Source organism: Dama dama, chromosome 7, assembly GCF_033118175.1.
Source record: "Dama dama isolate Ldn47 chromosome 7, ASM3311817v1, whole genome shotgun sequence".
Classification (NCBI taxonomy): domain Eukaryota; kingdom Metazoa; phylum Chordata; class Mammalia; order Artiodactyla; family Cervidae; genus Dama; species Dama dama.
Window position 1 is genome coordinate 52934068 of NC_083687.1, and position 17015 is coordinate 52951082.

At 52.6% G+C, this 17015-nt stretch overlaps 1 protein-coding gene across 1 annotated transcript in view; it reads left to right on the top strand.

The window, feature by feature from the left end:
* GMDS (GDP-mannose 4,6-dehydratase) overlaps positions 1 to 17015 on the top strand; it is a 432217-nt gene that overhangs the window by 376927 nt on the left and 38275 nt on the right. Inside the window, exon 9 of the mRNA XM_061147748.1 lies at positions 1471 to 1567. Coding sequence (XP_061003731.1) covers positions 1471 to 1567 — 97 coding nt within the window. The remainder of the gene's footprint in view (positions 1 to 1470; positions 1568 to 17015) is intronic.

Here is a 17015-nt window from a genome sequence, read left to right on the forward strand (position 1 = left end):
TTCCAAAAACTTAGCTCTGAGCCTGCCAGGTAAGTCTAGGCAAGGGTAAGAAAATAAACCAAATAAGTAAATAGCCAAACACCCTTTCTTGAGTCAATTAATTAATATAAGATTCATGGAAAATGCCAGTTGAACTCATATTATCGTTCAACATAATCTGCTGTGACTCTCTGTGCGTTGGGGGACGTCTTTCACGTGTGCCTTTAGTGTGGGCAGGCCCAGCGTACTCACAGACTGATTGTTTCTCCAACAATGAAATATGACCCATGTGCTGTCAGAAAGTGATTTAAAGACAGAACCTCCGGATGGTCGATCAGAAACAAAGCTTGTGATGCCAGTTTATATCTCTGATACCCGACCTTTGTCCAGAACACAACTGCGATCAACATTTGATGTCCATCTTCAACGACACCTGTAAAGCACGTGGTCCAGTGGCCAGTGTGATACTCTGCTCTTCCCTTCAACCGCCCTGTGACTGGTTGGGGGCACAGGACTGTCCTGTAATAGGACTCTTCACCCGCTGATAGAGCAAGCTAGGTCTGAGGTCAGATATTAGAGTCAAACATTACCCTGTAACGTATTTTCCTTCTTTGCCAAAAAGTTTCATTTGTGAAAATAGTTAAAATTGTATAGTATGTTTTTGTTGTTCTGAGTATTGGCTTGTGGAAACGCAGAGGTCAGCTCTAAGCCAGAATCTTCATTTCTGTAAAAGTAAGAATGTAAAATCGAACTCCAGCGAGAAGCCGTTGTTGAAACATGTGCGCTCGCTTCCTGGACCTGTGACAGTGGGGACTGGGCCTGGGACCCTGAAGGGTGGGCGACTGTGGGTGTTTAGGGGGGAAGGCTGGAGTGCAGACGGCCTCGCCGCTGAGCAAGAGGAGAAGGAGAGGCTGGCAGACGCTTTCTCAGCAGGAAGTGACCGCTTCGTTACGTATTTTTTGGAGGTTTAATCACCTGGGATTTGTCACTGGGGTCCATGGCTGTCTAGGTACAGAAAGGGGACTGGTGTGTAATACTGGGATGATGTGAGAGGTTAATTATGACATGAAGCTTGTTCCAAATTGGAGCGCATTAAAATTACAATAAATACACCTAAAACAAAAAAAAAAAAAAAAAAATAGGAGAGACAGAAGAGATTACTTCATAGTAATTGACTTTATCACGAATAGTCTAAAGAAGCACAAAGTCTTTGAGATCCCTGAAAATTGCTGAATTCCTTATTCTGGCTAATCTGTTCATTTCTGAGGTCTCACTTCTGACTGCATTGTGATTTTCTTTAAAAAGGCAGGCGGAAGCCCTGACTTTTGAAATGGATCTGGGAAGGCCCTAAGACCATGGGTTAGCGTTGGCCTGTGCTCCCGAGTTCACGCGCTCCCGTGCTCCGCCGGGCAAAGCCCGGCCATCCGGCAGCCTGGCCAGGTGCTCCCAAGCAATTAGGCGCTGATGACTGAGTCTTTATCTCCTTTCCAGGTGGGAAGGAAAGAATGAAAACGAAGTGGGCAGATGTAAGGAGACCGGCAAAATTCACGTGACTGTGGATCTCAAGTACTACCGGCCCACTGAAGTGGTAAGACTCCTGGCGCACCACCCGCGTCTTCACTGGCCACTTTTGGGAGATCGTCCCTGGGCGCCGCGGCCAGGCTGCCCAGCCCCGCGCTGGGCGGTCTGCGACTTTCAGCACCTTACCCAAACCAGAGCCCTGGGAGGCGAATTTGGGGTGCCATTCTTGGCACAAGACCACTGCTGTATAAAGGGGAGCAGGGGTAGCTCATGCCCTGGGAAGCGTTGGTTTCAGAAATGGAGACTGGGATCAAAGGCAGACCCGTTGAGGTTAGGCCTGCTTGATGGCTGAGTCCTAGAACCTGCAGGATGTCTGCCTTCCCAGGGCCCCCTGACCTGCAGAGTCTGGAGGTCACAATGCACATGCACCTGCACACGTTCACACACACACTCACATGTACTCTCACACACACTCATATATGCACACACACTCACGTGCTCTCACACACTCATATGTGCACATACATGTACTCTCACACACACATATATGCACACACTCACGTGTATGCTCACGCACACTCATATATTCACACACACTCACATGTACTCACATACACTCATATATGCACACACACTCACGTACTCTCACACACACTCATATATTCACACACACACTCACATGTACTCTCACACACACTCATATATGCACACACACACACTCATGTACTCTCACACACACTCATATATTCACACACACTCACGTGTACTCTCACACACTCATATATGCACACACACATGTACTCACACTCATATATGCACACACACTCACGTGCTCTCACACACACTCATATATGCACACACATGCTCACATGTACTCACACACGCTCATATATGCACACACACTCACGTGCTCTCACACACACTCATATGCACACACATGTGTACTCACACACACACATATGCACATACTCATGTGTATGCTCACACACTCATATATTCACATGCACACTCACATGTACTCTCACACACACTCATATATGCACACACACTCACGTGCTCTCACACACACCCATATATGCACACACATGCACACACTCACATATGCATGCACTCATGTGCCCTCATATACACACAGCCACATGTACTCAGAGTCACATACACATGCACTCACTTGCATACACACATACTCAACACACTCACACACACACATGCACACAGCCACATGTATTCATGCTGTCACACACACACTCATGTGCAGTCATATACACGTACACACAGTCACATATACACATACTCACACACACAAACCTGAGCTGTGTGAGCCTGTACACTCTCTGAGCCTCAGCTCAAGTATGGTCCTGGGTGTGAAGCCTTTTCTGGCCAGTGTACTAACCACCACTGAACTCCCAACTTTTTCTCTTGGATCTACATCATACGTACATACCATATTATAACATGTATAATAACTTAATATACTCATTTCTTTACATGTTTTTCTCCAAACTGTGAACTGTTTGAGGAGGACTCTCTTATTGTCTCAGACGATAACAAACTCGGCATAATGAGTACTTGTTGATGGGTGGATGGGTGGCTAATGCATGGATTTCTAAATGCAGAGGTTCCTGTACGGAGAAATAACCTCGAGGCGTCCGAGCGCCGCATCCCCCTTTCCTCCCTTTGTAAGAACTCCTGACTTGGTGTTGTCACTTAAACTTGGGCCACCTTCACTCTGGTGACGAAGCTCAGTGTTTTAAAGGGATGGACCTAGGGGTGATAGAAAGCAGCCTCTTGAGAGAGAAGTGTTGAAATGTGGTGGTTCCTGAATGAACTGTGTCTTAACTGTGAACACGTTACCCTGGAACCTGCTCGACCTGTGTTTTGAACCAAATTCCTGTCTTCCATGCCACCTTTCTGAGGTCAGGAAAGCCCCGCGAAGGAAGATTGAAAGTGAACGTGTCACCGGTAATCACCCGTCAGACGGTCTTGTTTCAGACAAAGGAGAGGCGTCGTTTCACGGCCCGTCCGCACAGGCGGGATAGCAAGGAGAGGAAGTGTGCAGGGCTGTCCGGCCGGGCGGGGCAGTCTCTGACACCCGGGGAACAATGGCGCGCTGTGCCGCCGGGTGGGTGTGCCGGCAGAGGATGTGCAGGCCGGGAGGGGGCCGGGGCAGTCCTGCTGACGGCGGGAGCCCTGCCCTGGAGCCCACGCCCGCCGCCCGCCGGGGCCCAGAGGCGCAGGCTGTCGTATTTCTGGAACCTAAGTGGGCAGCCTTGTGTCCGAGCGTGCGACAGGAGTTGTCATCTCAGAGTGGGAATGGACAGGCCAGCCCTCCACTTCTGTGACCCCATCACCCCGGGCCTTCCTTCCGAAGCCAGGAGGCCATTACCAGCAGCTTGTCTGTCACCCTCACCTGGGGACCCTGGGGGTTGGTGGGGACGTGGCTTGAGAGAGCAGAGGAGCCTGGGGCTCACGAGTCGGTTTCCGAAGCCCCCGTGGGCCGTCTTTCCTGCCGAAGTGCCGCGTCAGTCCGTCCTTCTGTTCCCATGGATGCCGTGGTGGTGCCTGCTCTGCAGGTCTGTCCTCTGAGCCTGAGAGCACCGCCTGGCTCCGGGGCTCCTCTCGCCCGTCTGTCCCCCCCGGGCCCCTTTACTGCTGCGGCAGCCTGTCCTCCCCGCCCTGCTCAGGGCTCCGTGGGGCATGTGCAGTGAGGCTCAACTTTTCACCTCATTCCTCAGCACAGCAGCTTTCCCAGAACTGAGCAGTCTGACAGGCTGAGGCAGAGCTGCCCGGGGTGCTGTTCCTCCAGGTGAAAGGAGCCCAGACCCAGAGCCGCCGGCACGCTTGCACTTGGGTCTGGGCCCTGAGCAGCAGCGGGGGGAGTCACGGGGACGAGGCCTGGGAAGCGCTGGGCATGGGGGCCATGGAGCCCCCGGGGCCGCGACCTGCCCTCGTCTGCGGTCAGGACCCTCTTCCGGGGCCACAGGCTCCTCCTCACCCCGCCCCCGGGTTCTGGAAAAGCTCCTTCCCCAGCCACTTTTGTCCTGTGTGTTCAGCACCTCATGCACCCCGGAGCCAACCGCAGAACTAGATCATCTGAGGGTCCAGTGCTTCCAGAGCGATTGCCAGGGGGAAATGCCAGAGAACATGGGGGCAGGCTGTGAGGACATGGCGGGCCCCAGAGCACCAGTGTCCGAAAGCACGACTGGCAGGAGGTGCAGGTTTGTCTTGTTTGTGAATAAGATTCAGACCAAGGAAGGCTGTTTACCCAGCAGAGGCCGACAAGAACCCCAGGGAGCCCAACAGCCGTTCTGTGTGGAGAGAACTCCCGGCTGGGGACCTTTCCCCTCGTCGGGCTCACCGCGGCGGGCTCCTTGGTCCTGCTCCCGCTCCGCGTGGAAATCCTGAAAGTGTGTGTCTGCACTCAGGATGCTGGCGTCCACCTAGAGCTGAGCGGAGTCCTGTTCTGGGTCTCTCGGTGGACGCCTCTGGGCTTCCCCTGAATGTTTAGTTGTTTGGCTCAGGTGGAGAACTTGCTTCTGAAAACTGGGCTTCACATTTCCCAGCGTTAGTGTGAAGACTGGGCCCCCTCCTCTGCGGGTCTCCCTGGGTGCACGCTCCCTGGAGCCCTGGTGATGGGCGTCCGAGCCGGGAGGAAGCAGGGCTGTGCAGAAGGCCAGGCGGCCTGAGTTCAGAGACTGTCCATCACGGGCGGGCGACCTCAAACCTGTTGCTCCTCAGTGCCTCCGTCTGCCTGTCTTTAAAAATGGGGTTAACCATTGAACTTTTTTCAAAGAATTGTTGTAGAAGTGATAATCGGTTCTACAAACTGCTCATTAGAACAGTGACACGCAGTAAAACACCCAGCATTGATGCCATTATTGTTAGTTATTCATTCTTTCAGCAAATATTTGCCAAACCCTGTGTTAGGCCCTAAGAATCGATCATGGACGACACACACACCCAGTCCCCGTGGGGAGTGTAGGTGGGAAGAACAGGTCAGTTACTCAAGTTGGCTGCCTTTTGAAAGACAGACTGACATCGCTGGTGAATTGTGCGTATTAACTGCTAACAAGCAGTGATGTGATACAATCAAGGCTTCTAGCAAACGTTTTACTATGTACTTTGATTTCTTTATTCTTGTTTTATCTTGATTTTTATCCTTTCTGACCCTGCTGAAAATTCAATAACAATTCAGGGATATGGAATTATCATGTAAATATGAGAAAATTAACATTGATTTATTACTTAATTTAAAATAATAACAAAGACGTTTTCTTTTTGTCTGAAAAATTTTTTTTTTTTTTGGAAAATTTTTAACTTGGGAAATTCACAAAGATTGGATTAAGAAGTATTCATCCCAGCGTGGCAGTTGTTAATCACACCAAATGGTCAATTCACTTAAAAAAAGAAAAGCTAAGATTTTCTTTTTTTCAGTGAAACAAACAAACCAAAAAATGCCTTTTTTTCCTGCAGAACACTTTAAGAAATGTCACGGGAAATGCATTCACAGACCATATTTGAAAGCACCTATTTTTCATGAAAAATTATGTTTAAACTCTACTGATGATGGAGCTGAATTTTCCTTCCTGTCCTGTTTGTCTCTAACATGGACTTTTCTTGTGGTATTTCCAACATCCTCCACTGTGACTGGCTTTTGCTTCCTTTACCTAGATACATTATGTTTATTCCCATTCTTTATAGATATTAGAAAAAAGCCCTGAGTTAAAATCTAGATCTGGGAAAGCAGTAACTTCAAAGAAGGCAAAGCCGGTTAAAACCACACCTTCCTTCAGCAGAAACATGTGGGCTGTTTCTAATCAAATTACCACACGCTTGTCGAGTTGTCCCCTCTGCAAACTTTTCCTAATATTTTTCTGTAAATGATGTTAAGTTAAATGGCCCATAATTGCTTGTTCTATCTCGTAGCCCTGTTTAGAATAATGCAGGGTAACACTTTCCAGACCTCAGGAATCTGATCTGTCATCAGAGGACTTGTACAAATACCAGTTAGACCTTCGCCCAGCACCACCCCGGTCCACGGCAGGGGTCTTGAAAAGGCCCCTCTTCCCCGTGGCTGTGCTCCCCACCCCGGCAGGAAGCCAGACCCTCCCTTCCCTGTGGCTCCGTCTTCCCCAGCCCCCCTGGAGGCCCCCTATCGCTCAGTCCTGGTCCTCTGACCCCCAGGGCCCTCGTCCCCCACTGCCGCCCTCCTGCCCTTTGTGGGGGAAGAGGAAGCTGGCCAGGCAGACGAAGGGCGAGCCCCCTCTCTGCCGGGACCAGGAGAGCAGCAGCTGGGCTCCTGGCCCAGCGTCCCCGCAGGCCCCACGTCTGCCCTCTCATCACCGGTGGGCGCAGCAGCGTGGATGCTGTCAGCAGAGCCTCGCTTCGGACAGAGCTTCCTCTTTGTAATTACTCCCTGACCTTCTCACCGCTCGTGTTTATAAGGAGTTTATGTCTCGAAACCACTGTTTACGCTCTTAATCCTCCCTCCCAGGCTCCTCCTGCTAAGCTTTGTGTCTCTCCTTAACCACGCTGCCCCCTGCCCCTCTCCTTCCGGGGACGAACCCGTGAGGGCCGTGCACCTGGCTGTCTGCACTCGAGTCTCGGCTGCACCATGGCCTATCCTCCTCCATGCCGGGCCCCCGGGCAGGGGACACTCCTCCTAAAGCCTGAGCTCCTCCCTGGCTGCCCACCCCTCAAGAGTGTTTGTATCTAATGAAATGATAGTTGTGTCCCGACCACAACGCCCCCGACTTCCTCCCGTTGCTCCTTGAAGGGTTCGTGATTAGATGCGGATCAGAATGGTGCCATTCCGCTTTGGGGGGAAGAAGGTACAGATTTTAGAGGAACCCCTACTGGTGCAACAAATGGTGCAACCTGCATTAGGACCTCTGGTCTGCACGTTTCCTAACGCATGTCAGGTTTCCTGGGTAAGTCAGAAGTGCTCCGCCTCCTAAACCTGGTGTAAGAACGCCTAAACTAAGAAACAGGTCAGCGCTCAGCCGCTGAGAGGCTCTCCGGCTCTTAGGGTTCGTTGTAGGGATCCCTTGGCGCACTCGCCACGTCCATACCTTCAGCGTCTCAGAAGACATATCAGCACATATAAAGTAGACTGTCTCTATCTGACTGCGGCCTTAGAGGAGTAATCCTGAAGCAACGTTCACTGAATTCCTGCCGTGGAAACGAGTCCTCGCAGCCCACGAGAAACGTGCAGGCAGATGAAGCAGGGTCCTCGGCCGTAGACAAGGGGACGGTGTGGAGGCTGTGGGCCAGTCCAGAGCAGGGCAGCGGGGCGCTCACTGGACCGGGAGGTGGCGGCCGGACAGCAGCAGGTGCCAGGATGTTGCAGACAGAGATCGCGGGGCCGGGGCGGCAGGACGGTGCTGTAGGACAGGCGGCACGTGAGGGCACCGGTGCAGGAGGGGGCCGTCACCCCATCGCGATCCCCCGAGGACCCAGGCACTCCGTTCACGGGGCAGGTGCAGGGCGCTGAGCTCTGGCACGATTTCGGAGTCTCGAGCTGGCGCTGGGCCTGGGGGCCTGATGTGGACGATGGCAGTTGGGTTTGGGGCCTGATGTGCACAAGCATTGAGGGGCATTTAGGGGAGGGGGTCGTGAGCAGGAGCTGGTCCCCCACAGGCAGGCATCTGTGGGTGCAGGAGGTCAGTCTCAGAAACCCGACTGACGAAGCTGGTTAAGAACCACACATGAAACGTTTGTGTCCAAAGTTCAGGAGGCCGGACTCCTCAGAGGGGTAAAGGGCTGATGCCAAAGAGCTGACGTGAGCTGCCAGGCGGTGCCCCCATCCCAGTCCAGGCAGACTGAATTTCAGGGATGAGCAGAGACCTACTTTCAAAGTGATGTGCCCGGAAGGCGGGATGCAGAGCGTTTAGTTCCTGAGGATGAAAGGCTTGCCTAAGTATAAGGTGCTTCGCGCCGCGTGTTATCGCTTTCATTACTGTGATCATGGTTAATTATCACCATCAGCATCGTCGTGGACGCCCGTGGAATCATTAGTTATCAGAGGCCATCTCAAAGGCTTCTTTGAGCCGTTGGCTCCTGAGGTTTCCTGTAGTGTGTGCCTGGTTCTGTTCCCCGACGGCTTCAGGCAGCAATGGCCACATGCTCCTTCACAGCCAGCACTGCGTCGGGACCGATGGTCCCGGGAAAGATGAAGAGCTGAGTCCCTCCTCTGATCCTGCTCTTCTCTTTGCCAGGCCCTGGAGCCCAGCACATTCCAGGGCCAACCCCGGAACTGCCGCCTTGCCAGCGGGTTGGAAGTCAGCTGCCACGGGAGACGCTGGGCGGCCGTCCACGTCCACTGCCTTCCCGACACCCGCCCCGCCCCCGCCCACAGAAACCGGCCTCTGTGCACATCCTCGCGCCGGACGCCGCTTCCCGGCCTGGAATCTGCATGGGCCCCTGCGCTGCTGCAGCAGATGGGACACCACACACGTTGTCCCCTTGTGGCTCCAGGCTCAGAAGCCTGAGTGAGTTTCAGGAACTAAGATCCCAGCACTGACAGAGCTGTGCTCCTTCCAGGGGCTTAGGGTCTGGGTGTTCTACTGGAAGAAAATACTGAGTTGATCACGTTGAACCATTGCTGGGTCACAGAGTTTTCTGTTGTTTGGAAAACACATTGTTAATCACTTTGAGGAGAAAGAAGACATGAAGATTCCAGCTAGCTGTCAGTTGAAAGTTTGATAATGCCCACCCTCGAAAACACCGCGAACAGATGTGGGCCCCTGTGGGTGGGGTCAGCCCACATGTGTGGTGTTTCTGAGGGACTGCAGGCAGGGCCGGGAGCAGTGGGGTGACTGTGGCTTTAAAAAGAGGCCCAGAGGGCGTCCCGGAGCAGGGACCACCTCCCCCCAGGTGGAGACAGGGCCTCTCCCAGACCCCCGCGGTGAGTGCCCGCCCCAGCCGGGCAGAGCTCAGCCCTCCTCCCCGCACGCCTCGCCCTCTTCTCCTTGCGCTTGGACTCTCTTCCATCCTGTTCCTGCTGTCATGAGCCTCAAAACCATGTCATCCTTAAGCCCCACTGAGTCCCTCTTCCTCTGAGACCATCAGCCTCCCCTTTGACAGGTGTCATCTGACCTCTGGCCAGTCACTATGGGGTGACCCCTTGCAGAATCTTCCTCTCCGTGACCGATCTTGATGAAAATTTCAGTCAGATGCATTGGACTAGGCTTTGGATAGACTCTCTAAAACAGGTTTCCAAAACACGGTTTTCATTAATGTCACGTTTCCCAGGTGAAGAGGAGTGGCCTGACTGAAGATGGCTCTCTTGCTAAAAATGTTAACTTGCAGTGACAGAGGGAAAAAACCAGAATTCTAATGACTCATGGATCAGATGAACAGGGAGATGAAAAGAGAGGGAGAATGTGGATCAGAAAGAACAGCTGTGATTCCCCGTGAGGTCCTTGTACCAGTGCCGCCCCCCGAGGTGAGAAAGGAGCCGTCTTCACCCAGTCTGGCTCGTCTGCGGACGTGGCGTGCGTGTCCGGGAGTGTGGGCCTGCCCTGCTCCTCGGTGGACAGAGTGTGCATGTCCATGGACGTGGAGCCGGCCTTGGCTTGTCCACAGGCGTGTGGTTTGCGTGTCCGTTGACGAGGAGCCAGGCCTCGGGTTGGTGGCTGTGACTCGCTCTCTCTGTGAATCAGCCCCTCCCAGCTGCCCTGCAGGCGAAGTGGGTGCTTCCACTTTGGCCTCATGTCCGCCCCCGCTGCTCAGGGAGGCCTAGGGGAGAGACATGAGCAGGCAGCCCAGGGTGGGCAGCAAGAGCCTGGCCCCACCACCATGCGGGCCTGGCCGACCCCAAGGGAGTGAGGACGGCTCCCACTGGAATCTGTCTGTGAGACCAGGGCGCTCATCCCATCGGGACAGCAGGGGCCAATGCCACGGTTCTCATTGTGGGTTTCTTTAATGTATTTATCAAAAGGCCGTCACTTTCATGTCTGGCTAAACGTGAAGCAAAGCTTCTGCCTGTCCATTGAGAGTGTCCACTGCGGTCACCTTTCTTCCCGTCCAGCCATCTCACATCCAAGCCTGGGTCCTAAGAAGCCTCATGTTCACAGCTTTATTGCTCTGGAATGAACAGAGATCCTGGGCTTCCCAGGCGACTCAGTGGTGAAGAATCCACATGCCAATACAGGAGACGCAGGAGATTTGGGTTTGATCCCTGGGTCAGGAAGATGCCCTGGAGGAGGAAATGGCAAGCCACCCCAGTATTCTTGCCTGGAGAATCCCAGGGACAGAGGAGCCTGGCGGGCTACCGTCCATGGGGTCGCAAAGAGTCAGACATGACTGAGCGTCCGGGCACACACACAGACCCCGTGGTGGTGGCTTTCAGCAGAAACACCTTTGCACACCTGCTCAGGTTGGTGTCAGCCTTCTGACTCAGTTGCTCCTCTCCTCAGTTAAGTAATATTAAGGTGATCCTGCCCCCAACCTCTGCTGAAATCCAGACAGAGCCACCCGCTGCTTGCTGGAAACACCCTCCTTTCCTTGTCTGCGTCTTTCATGATATTGCTCTCTCTCTTTTTTTTAAGTAACTCAACCTCTTTTCTGTCTTCCTCCCTCGTCTTTACAATTTTTCCAGGCAGCTGGAATTTATTTTCAATCCCCTTGTACTTGGTGGTCTGTATCACAGAGCCTACAGGGATGGTTTGTTTTAAACTTGAGTTGACTGTCAGTCATTATTTCTGCTGCATCGTCTGTCTGTGACATTTTTGTGCCCTGACCCTCACGTGGACAGCAGGTTAGGTTGTGGTTTTTGCAGGTATTGTTCATGTAAACCACCGGCAGAGGTTTTAGTTTATTCATGGAGAGTAAGCAGCATGGGGAACCCCACGAGGGTCAGACTCACGGGAGTTCAGAGAAGGCTGCTGTTGAAATGGCACCTTGGCCTCCGTCCTCATCTTCCCCTGACTCAGCGCTCACTCCCCGTGCTAATTGAGGGATGATTGTCCTAAACTGCACAAAAGTACTGGGAGGTGAAATTATCGTGCGTGAAGCGTGTTGCGATCTCACCATCAAAGATGCAGCGTTAGTGTAAATTGCGGTGATTATCCTCCCGGGAACTCCTCAGACGGCCTCCGGAGGCCCTGACTGTGTCTAGACGTGCACGTCCCCGCCTGCCCCTCAGGGGTGCCGGTCTCAGGCCTGGGGTCCGTTCCTGGGAGTCGGGGGGACTCAGAGTAGCTCAGGGCCTGGAAGTTGGGAAGAGGCCTGGTCACAGCATGGCCCCCAGAGTCCCTCTTTCTCCCTCTTCCTCTGACGGGCTCCTGGAAACTCTTCCTCCTAGAAGCTGTGTTTCAAGTGACACTGGGGCCCAGCCCTGCCCACCCAAAGCCGTTGTCCCAGTGACGTGTCTAAAACACAAATCAGAAACCCTGAACTGCGCCTCCGCCCACAGGCAGAGTTGTTTCTCTGTGGAGTGGGCGCTTCTGAGTGGGCGGGGGAAGGACAGAGCTCTGATGGCCCGCAGGCCCCCGGGAGGTCAGGTGAGGGCCCCCGCGAGGTCGGGTGAGGGCCCCCGGGAGGCCTGCGTGTCCCTGAGCACCTTCACCCCCGCCCAGCCCACCCCAAGGCCTGGAGGTCTCCAGGAGCGGACGCGGGTGAGCAAGGAGACAGACGCTCGTGAGGTCACCGTCTTCTCCGCCCGAGTCTTGACCTCGAAACCCGCTGACTGGCTCCCCTTCCTCATCACCAGGAGCGTGGTTAGCAGAGACGTGCTTCTGGTGGCGCGTGGGGATGTACTTCTAATTCCCCCTCTTCCCAACCAATAATAACATTGAAATTTTTGGTAAACAGCATTTGAGAGGCACTGGAACTTGAGAGTCACTTAAGTGCTAAAATACGGCTCTTCTCTTATCCACAAACCACCCGTTATAAGCATTTCCGTGCCCAGCTGATGGCAAGAGACTTTGGAAAGTCGTAAGCCAGTACATCGTAAGAGATGCCAACTGCCTCTTGCCCTGAGATACGGCTGAGCGGTCTCCTCTGAGTTATGACATCCTGGGCATTTAGAGACCATGGACCACAGAGTCCAGCCGTACACGACACGAAGAACTGGTTCTCTGTGAATCAGAACATATTTTGCTGCAAATAACGTTATTTGTCATGCCCATCATTAGTAAGCAAACTAATTCACTTTAAGGAGCTTATGTAAGCTTATAGAAAGGAAGAGATGTTTATAGAGTATTGAAAGGCAGACACTCATTTATAAGTAAACTTATTAATTGCTTATAATTAATATATACATGTAATTTAAAAATGAGAAGACTTCTGATTTGGGTTTGATGACATAATCTAAAAAAAAAATAGAATGTATTAAATTACTCGATTTTTAATTTTGTCATCATGAAGAACCTGTGAGAAAATGGCACATTGGTCATGTCTCCTAAATTTCAGCATTTCTCCTTAAATTGCACGGATCTGTCTTTAGGTTTGGAAATGGTCCTCTGTGGGGTGGGGGATGGTGCAGCCAGGGGCTGTTGGAGCTGGAGGCTTCATGAAAAGGAAATCTCATGAAGGTTTTTCCCTGAAGAAATTTTCCTCTCCCTGCACTTCTACGCTGTACAGTTTCTGCCTTGGTTGTTCAATACAAAGTGTTTCAATTTAAATGCTAGCTTCCCAAGGAGAGACTTTGAATAGATGGGCAAACTAGATAAACTGGCGATTCAGTTTTTGTGAAAGATTATACATCCGAGGGCCTACCCTGTGGAAAAGGATGCAGAAGCATCTGGCTTGGTGGGAGGGGGCAGCGTTTCCTTCAGCAAAGGATGGTATTGAAGCTGCGTCATCTGGACCGGGGGCCTGTGAGGCGGGCAGATGATGGGGTCGCCCTAACGTGTCCCTGTCCCAGTCCTGGGACCTGTGGCTCCTTAAAGCCCAGATTCTTGCTGGGCCCCATCCCTGGAGTGCGATGTGAGGTCTTGCTGGCGCCCACGCTCACTTCTATAACGTGCCTGTGGGTGCTGCTGGCCTGGGGCCACCCTTAGACCGCCAGCTTAGAACGTGTGGTGCAGAGGTTCTGGTTGTCGCGTCGTTTGTGTCTAGGAGTATCTTACGAGAAGCCGTTCCCGGGTTTTCTGTTTCATTCCTAGTTCAGTCTCTGACTGACAGGGTGACTAGCCCTCCTGGTTTGTGCAGAACTGAGGAGTTCTGGGGCTTCCCAGTTGGGGCTAGTGGTAAAGAACCCGCCTGCCAGTGCAGGAGACGTCAGAGAGGCAAGTGTGATCCCTGGGTCGGGAGGATCTGCTGGAGGAGGGCATGGCAACCCACTCCAGGATTCTTGCCTGGAGAATCCCATGGACAGAGGAGCCTGGTGGGCTACAAGTCCATGGGGTCACAAAGAGTCAGACATGACTGAGCGACTAAACAACAGCTAAACAGGAGTCTTCAAAAGCTGTAGATGCTTTTCATTTGAACAGTTGTATGTTCTAATGTAAAAACTGGTTTATAGCCTTCTTTTTCTGAGTTTATGTAAGGCCCGTGGATGACTGTTCACTCACTGTGCTGTGGGCATTTGAGACATCTCATCCCGCCAACATTCGCTGATGCTGTTTCCACTGGTGCCCGTCGACTGCATGTGACTCCAGCCCCCCGGGATACATGTGCATGCCGACACACGGGTGCACACACACACAGGACTGACATGTCAGCAGGAAAACACAGAAGGTGATAAGATGGGCTTATTTCCCACAAGCGTGTTAGAAGTAGCAAGACCGGGCACCACCCGTTACCAGCTGTGTGGCGCTGCCCGGGCCCCCGCCTCTCTGTGCCTCCGTTACTCGGAAATGCTGACCGTGATGCTGCCCCTTAGTGTTGTCGGGTCAGGGCAACAGTGGCAGGTGGGAGGTACCAGTAAATATCACTCTCTAAGTAATTGACTTTACTGTGTATTTTGTGAAATTTTAGCAAGTCTGAAATTGAGGTTAGGTGACTATTTATGATCCTAAGCAACATTAAGTCTCAGTCTTTAAATTTTGTTTAAATTTAATTTTTATTAAAATTCTAATTTTAACAAATCCTGAAATTGATTTTTTAACATTTAAAGTTTAGTTTTACTATGTAAAGCGCCACGTCCTGGTTTAATGGGCAGTGTCTTCCTTTCTCAGGGACAGACACGGTCACGCTGCCCTCACAGTCAGAGGTCACTTGTGTGTGCGAGTCACTCAGTCGTGTCCGGCTCTCTGTGACCCTGTGGACTGCAGCCCGCTCCTCTGTCCATGGGATGCTCCAGGCAAGAATCCTGGAGTGGGTTGCCAAGCCTTCCTCCAGGGACTCTTCCCGACCCAGGGATGGAACCCGTGTTCTGTGTCTCCGCGTTGGCAGGCGGGCTCTTTACCGCTAGCGCTGCCTGGGAAGCCCCAGAGGCCCCTCGGATGAATGAAGCAGAGCGCTTGCTGCCGTTCTGCATTTTCAGCTCTCGGGGAGGGGCCACAGGCCTGCATGTTTCTATGATCCCATGCTTGTTCCCACACGTTTCCGGTGGCCCGTGGTCTTCTCTTCAGTCTGTTCAGGAGAGCCCGGAGCAGAGCGCAGGCTTGGGAATCAGAGGAGCTGAAGCTCAGCTCTCAGCCCGGACACTAATCAGCCCTGTCGTGGCTTCATATGTGAAGGGGGAACCATGTGTTTACTACAGAGTTATTGCACAGATGAAAATGCGGTATGGAGGTCAGTGCAGCCCGCTCACGGGAGGTGCTCAGGTCATGATGGACCAGGAGCCAACGGGTGACCGTGCTTCCTGGGACAGAACTTCATATTTGACATTTTCTCTGAAGCAGACAAAAGCCACCCCCTCGTGTGAGGAAACAATCGGGGCCTGGGAGCCCAGACATTCACACGGGCCGGGGACGGGCTCCCCCCAGCCAGGCTGGACGCATCCACAGGCGGCGGCTGAGAGTCCAGGGATCCCGCCTCTGTAGTGGGGATCCACTGGCCCCGCCTTGGGTGCGGCTCCAGACCTGCCTAACAGATCTGAAAAGGAGGACCCCAAGGACTACCCTGTTTTCAGGCGAGTTAAGGATATATCACAAAATGAAGTTCAAGAGTGTTCGTAACAATATAGACACACTGCCTCACAAGGTGAACTTCACAATGGATGACATCCAACTGGAAATCACTGGTTTGCAAAGAAGCAGGACAATATATCCCACAGTGAAGAGGAAAAGAATCCACCAAAACCAGTGCAGAAGTGACCTGGATGTTGACACCCGTGGCAGGGGCGTTAGACATTAAGCCCACGTGTGGAACACTGCTTCATAGACCGAAAAGCTAGAGGGAAGATATGGAGAAGACAGTTGGACTTGCAGAGATGAAACCTGCCATGTCCGCTGTGAAAATTACATCAGATGGAATTAAGGGGCAACTGCTCTACAGAGGAAGACCCCAGTGCCCCTGGAGACCGTCTGAGATGAAACACAGAAAGAATTTTCCAGGAAACGAAGAGTGTCAGCTCTCCAGGGCAGCTTTAAGTGCCCAGATGTGCTAGTAGTCAGAGTCATAGTGAAGAGAGGGAATTGAAAAAACACATGAAGAAATAACAAATAAATTTTTTTCAAATTTCATGAAAACTCTAAGCACACAGATGTAAAAAGCTCCACAAACCTCAAGCACAAGAAACAGGGAGAAAACATTCCAGAGGAGTCTCACGATCATGGAGCATAAGCCAGAGACAAAGAGGACGTGTCACAGGACCCATGACCTGCGAGGGGCAGAGCTAAGGAGGAAGCCCTCTGTACGCCTGGGCCGTGAGCCTCTGAATATAGTTAAAGTGAAGCCCCAGAGTGGGCTCCCTGCCCTGCCCTGTAGATGCTCCAGTAATATGTGAAGCAAGGCAGGGATAGCAAACCGGGGCTTCACGGTGACGCCTTTAGCAGAAACACTCGTGTATGTGAGTGTGCAGCTGAAGCCATCTGCTTATGGGTCTCGTGTGGTCAGTTCCTTGTTTGGTCTTCTTCCTGCTCTCCGTGCAGATAGAAACATTGAGTTTCATTCATTAGGCCAGGTCGAGTCCACCTGACTGAAGAAGATCTTGGCTCTAATGTAAGTGTGTTAGTTTTCAGGAGGCAGTTGGGGGTGCCAGCTGGCCGGACACTGGGGCTTGGGCAGCATGTGGGCAGTGGGAAGGTTGCCCAGGGACAGAAGAATGCCTGGAAAGGGATGGGGGTTGCTTGTGCAAGCGCGGGGCAGGCGCGGGGCTTGCCACTCACCTGCCCAGGCTGCCAGCAGCGCATCCCCTCCCTCCGGACTCCCGGGTCGGTCACAGGACACGCTCATCTCTGATGCAAGCGGGAGGATAGTTTCTCAGTCCCTCCTCCGCTCCATTCCACCTGCCATGACTCAGGGGGCGTGTCCTGACTGCTCCATGCCAGGCGACATGAGTCATGCGACGGTTCATTCAGAGAGAAGTTGCTGTATATTCGCAGTGAAAGCTTCTAAGGGCTCATCGCGGAGTTGTGTTGGAGGCCTGCACTTAAGTGGCTTTATGGGCTGGCTTGCTCACG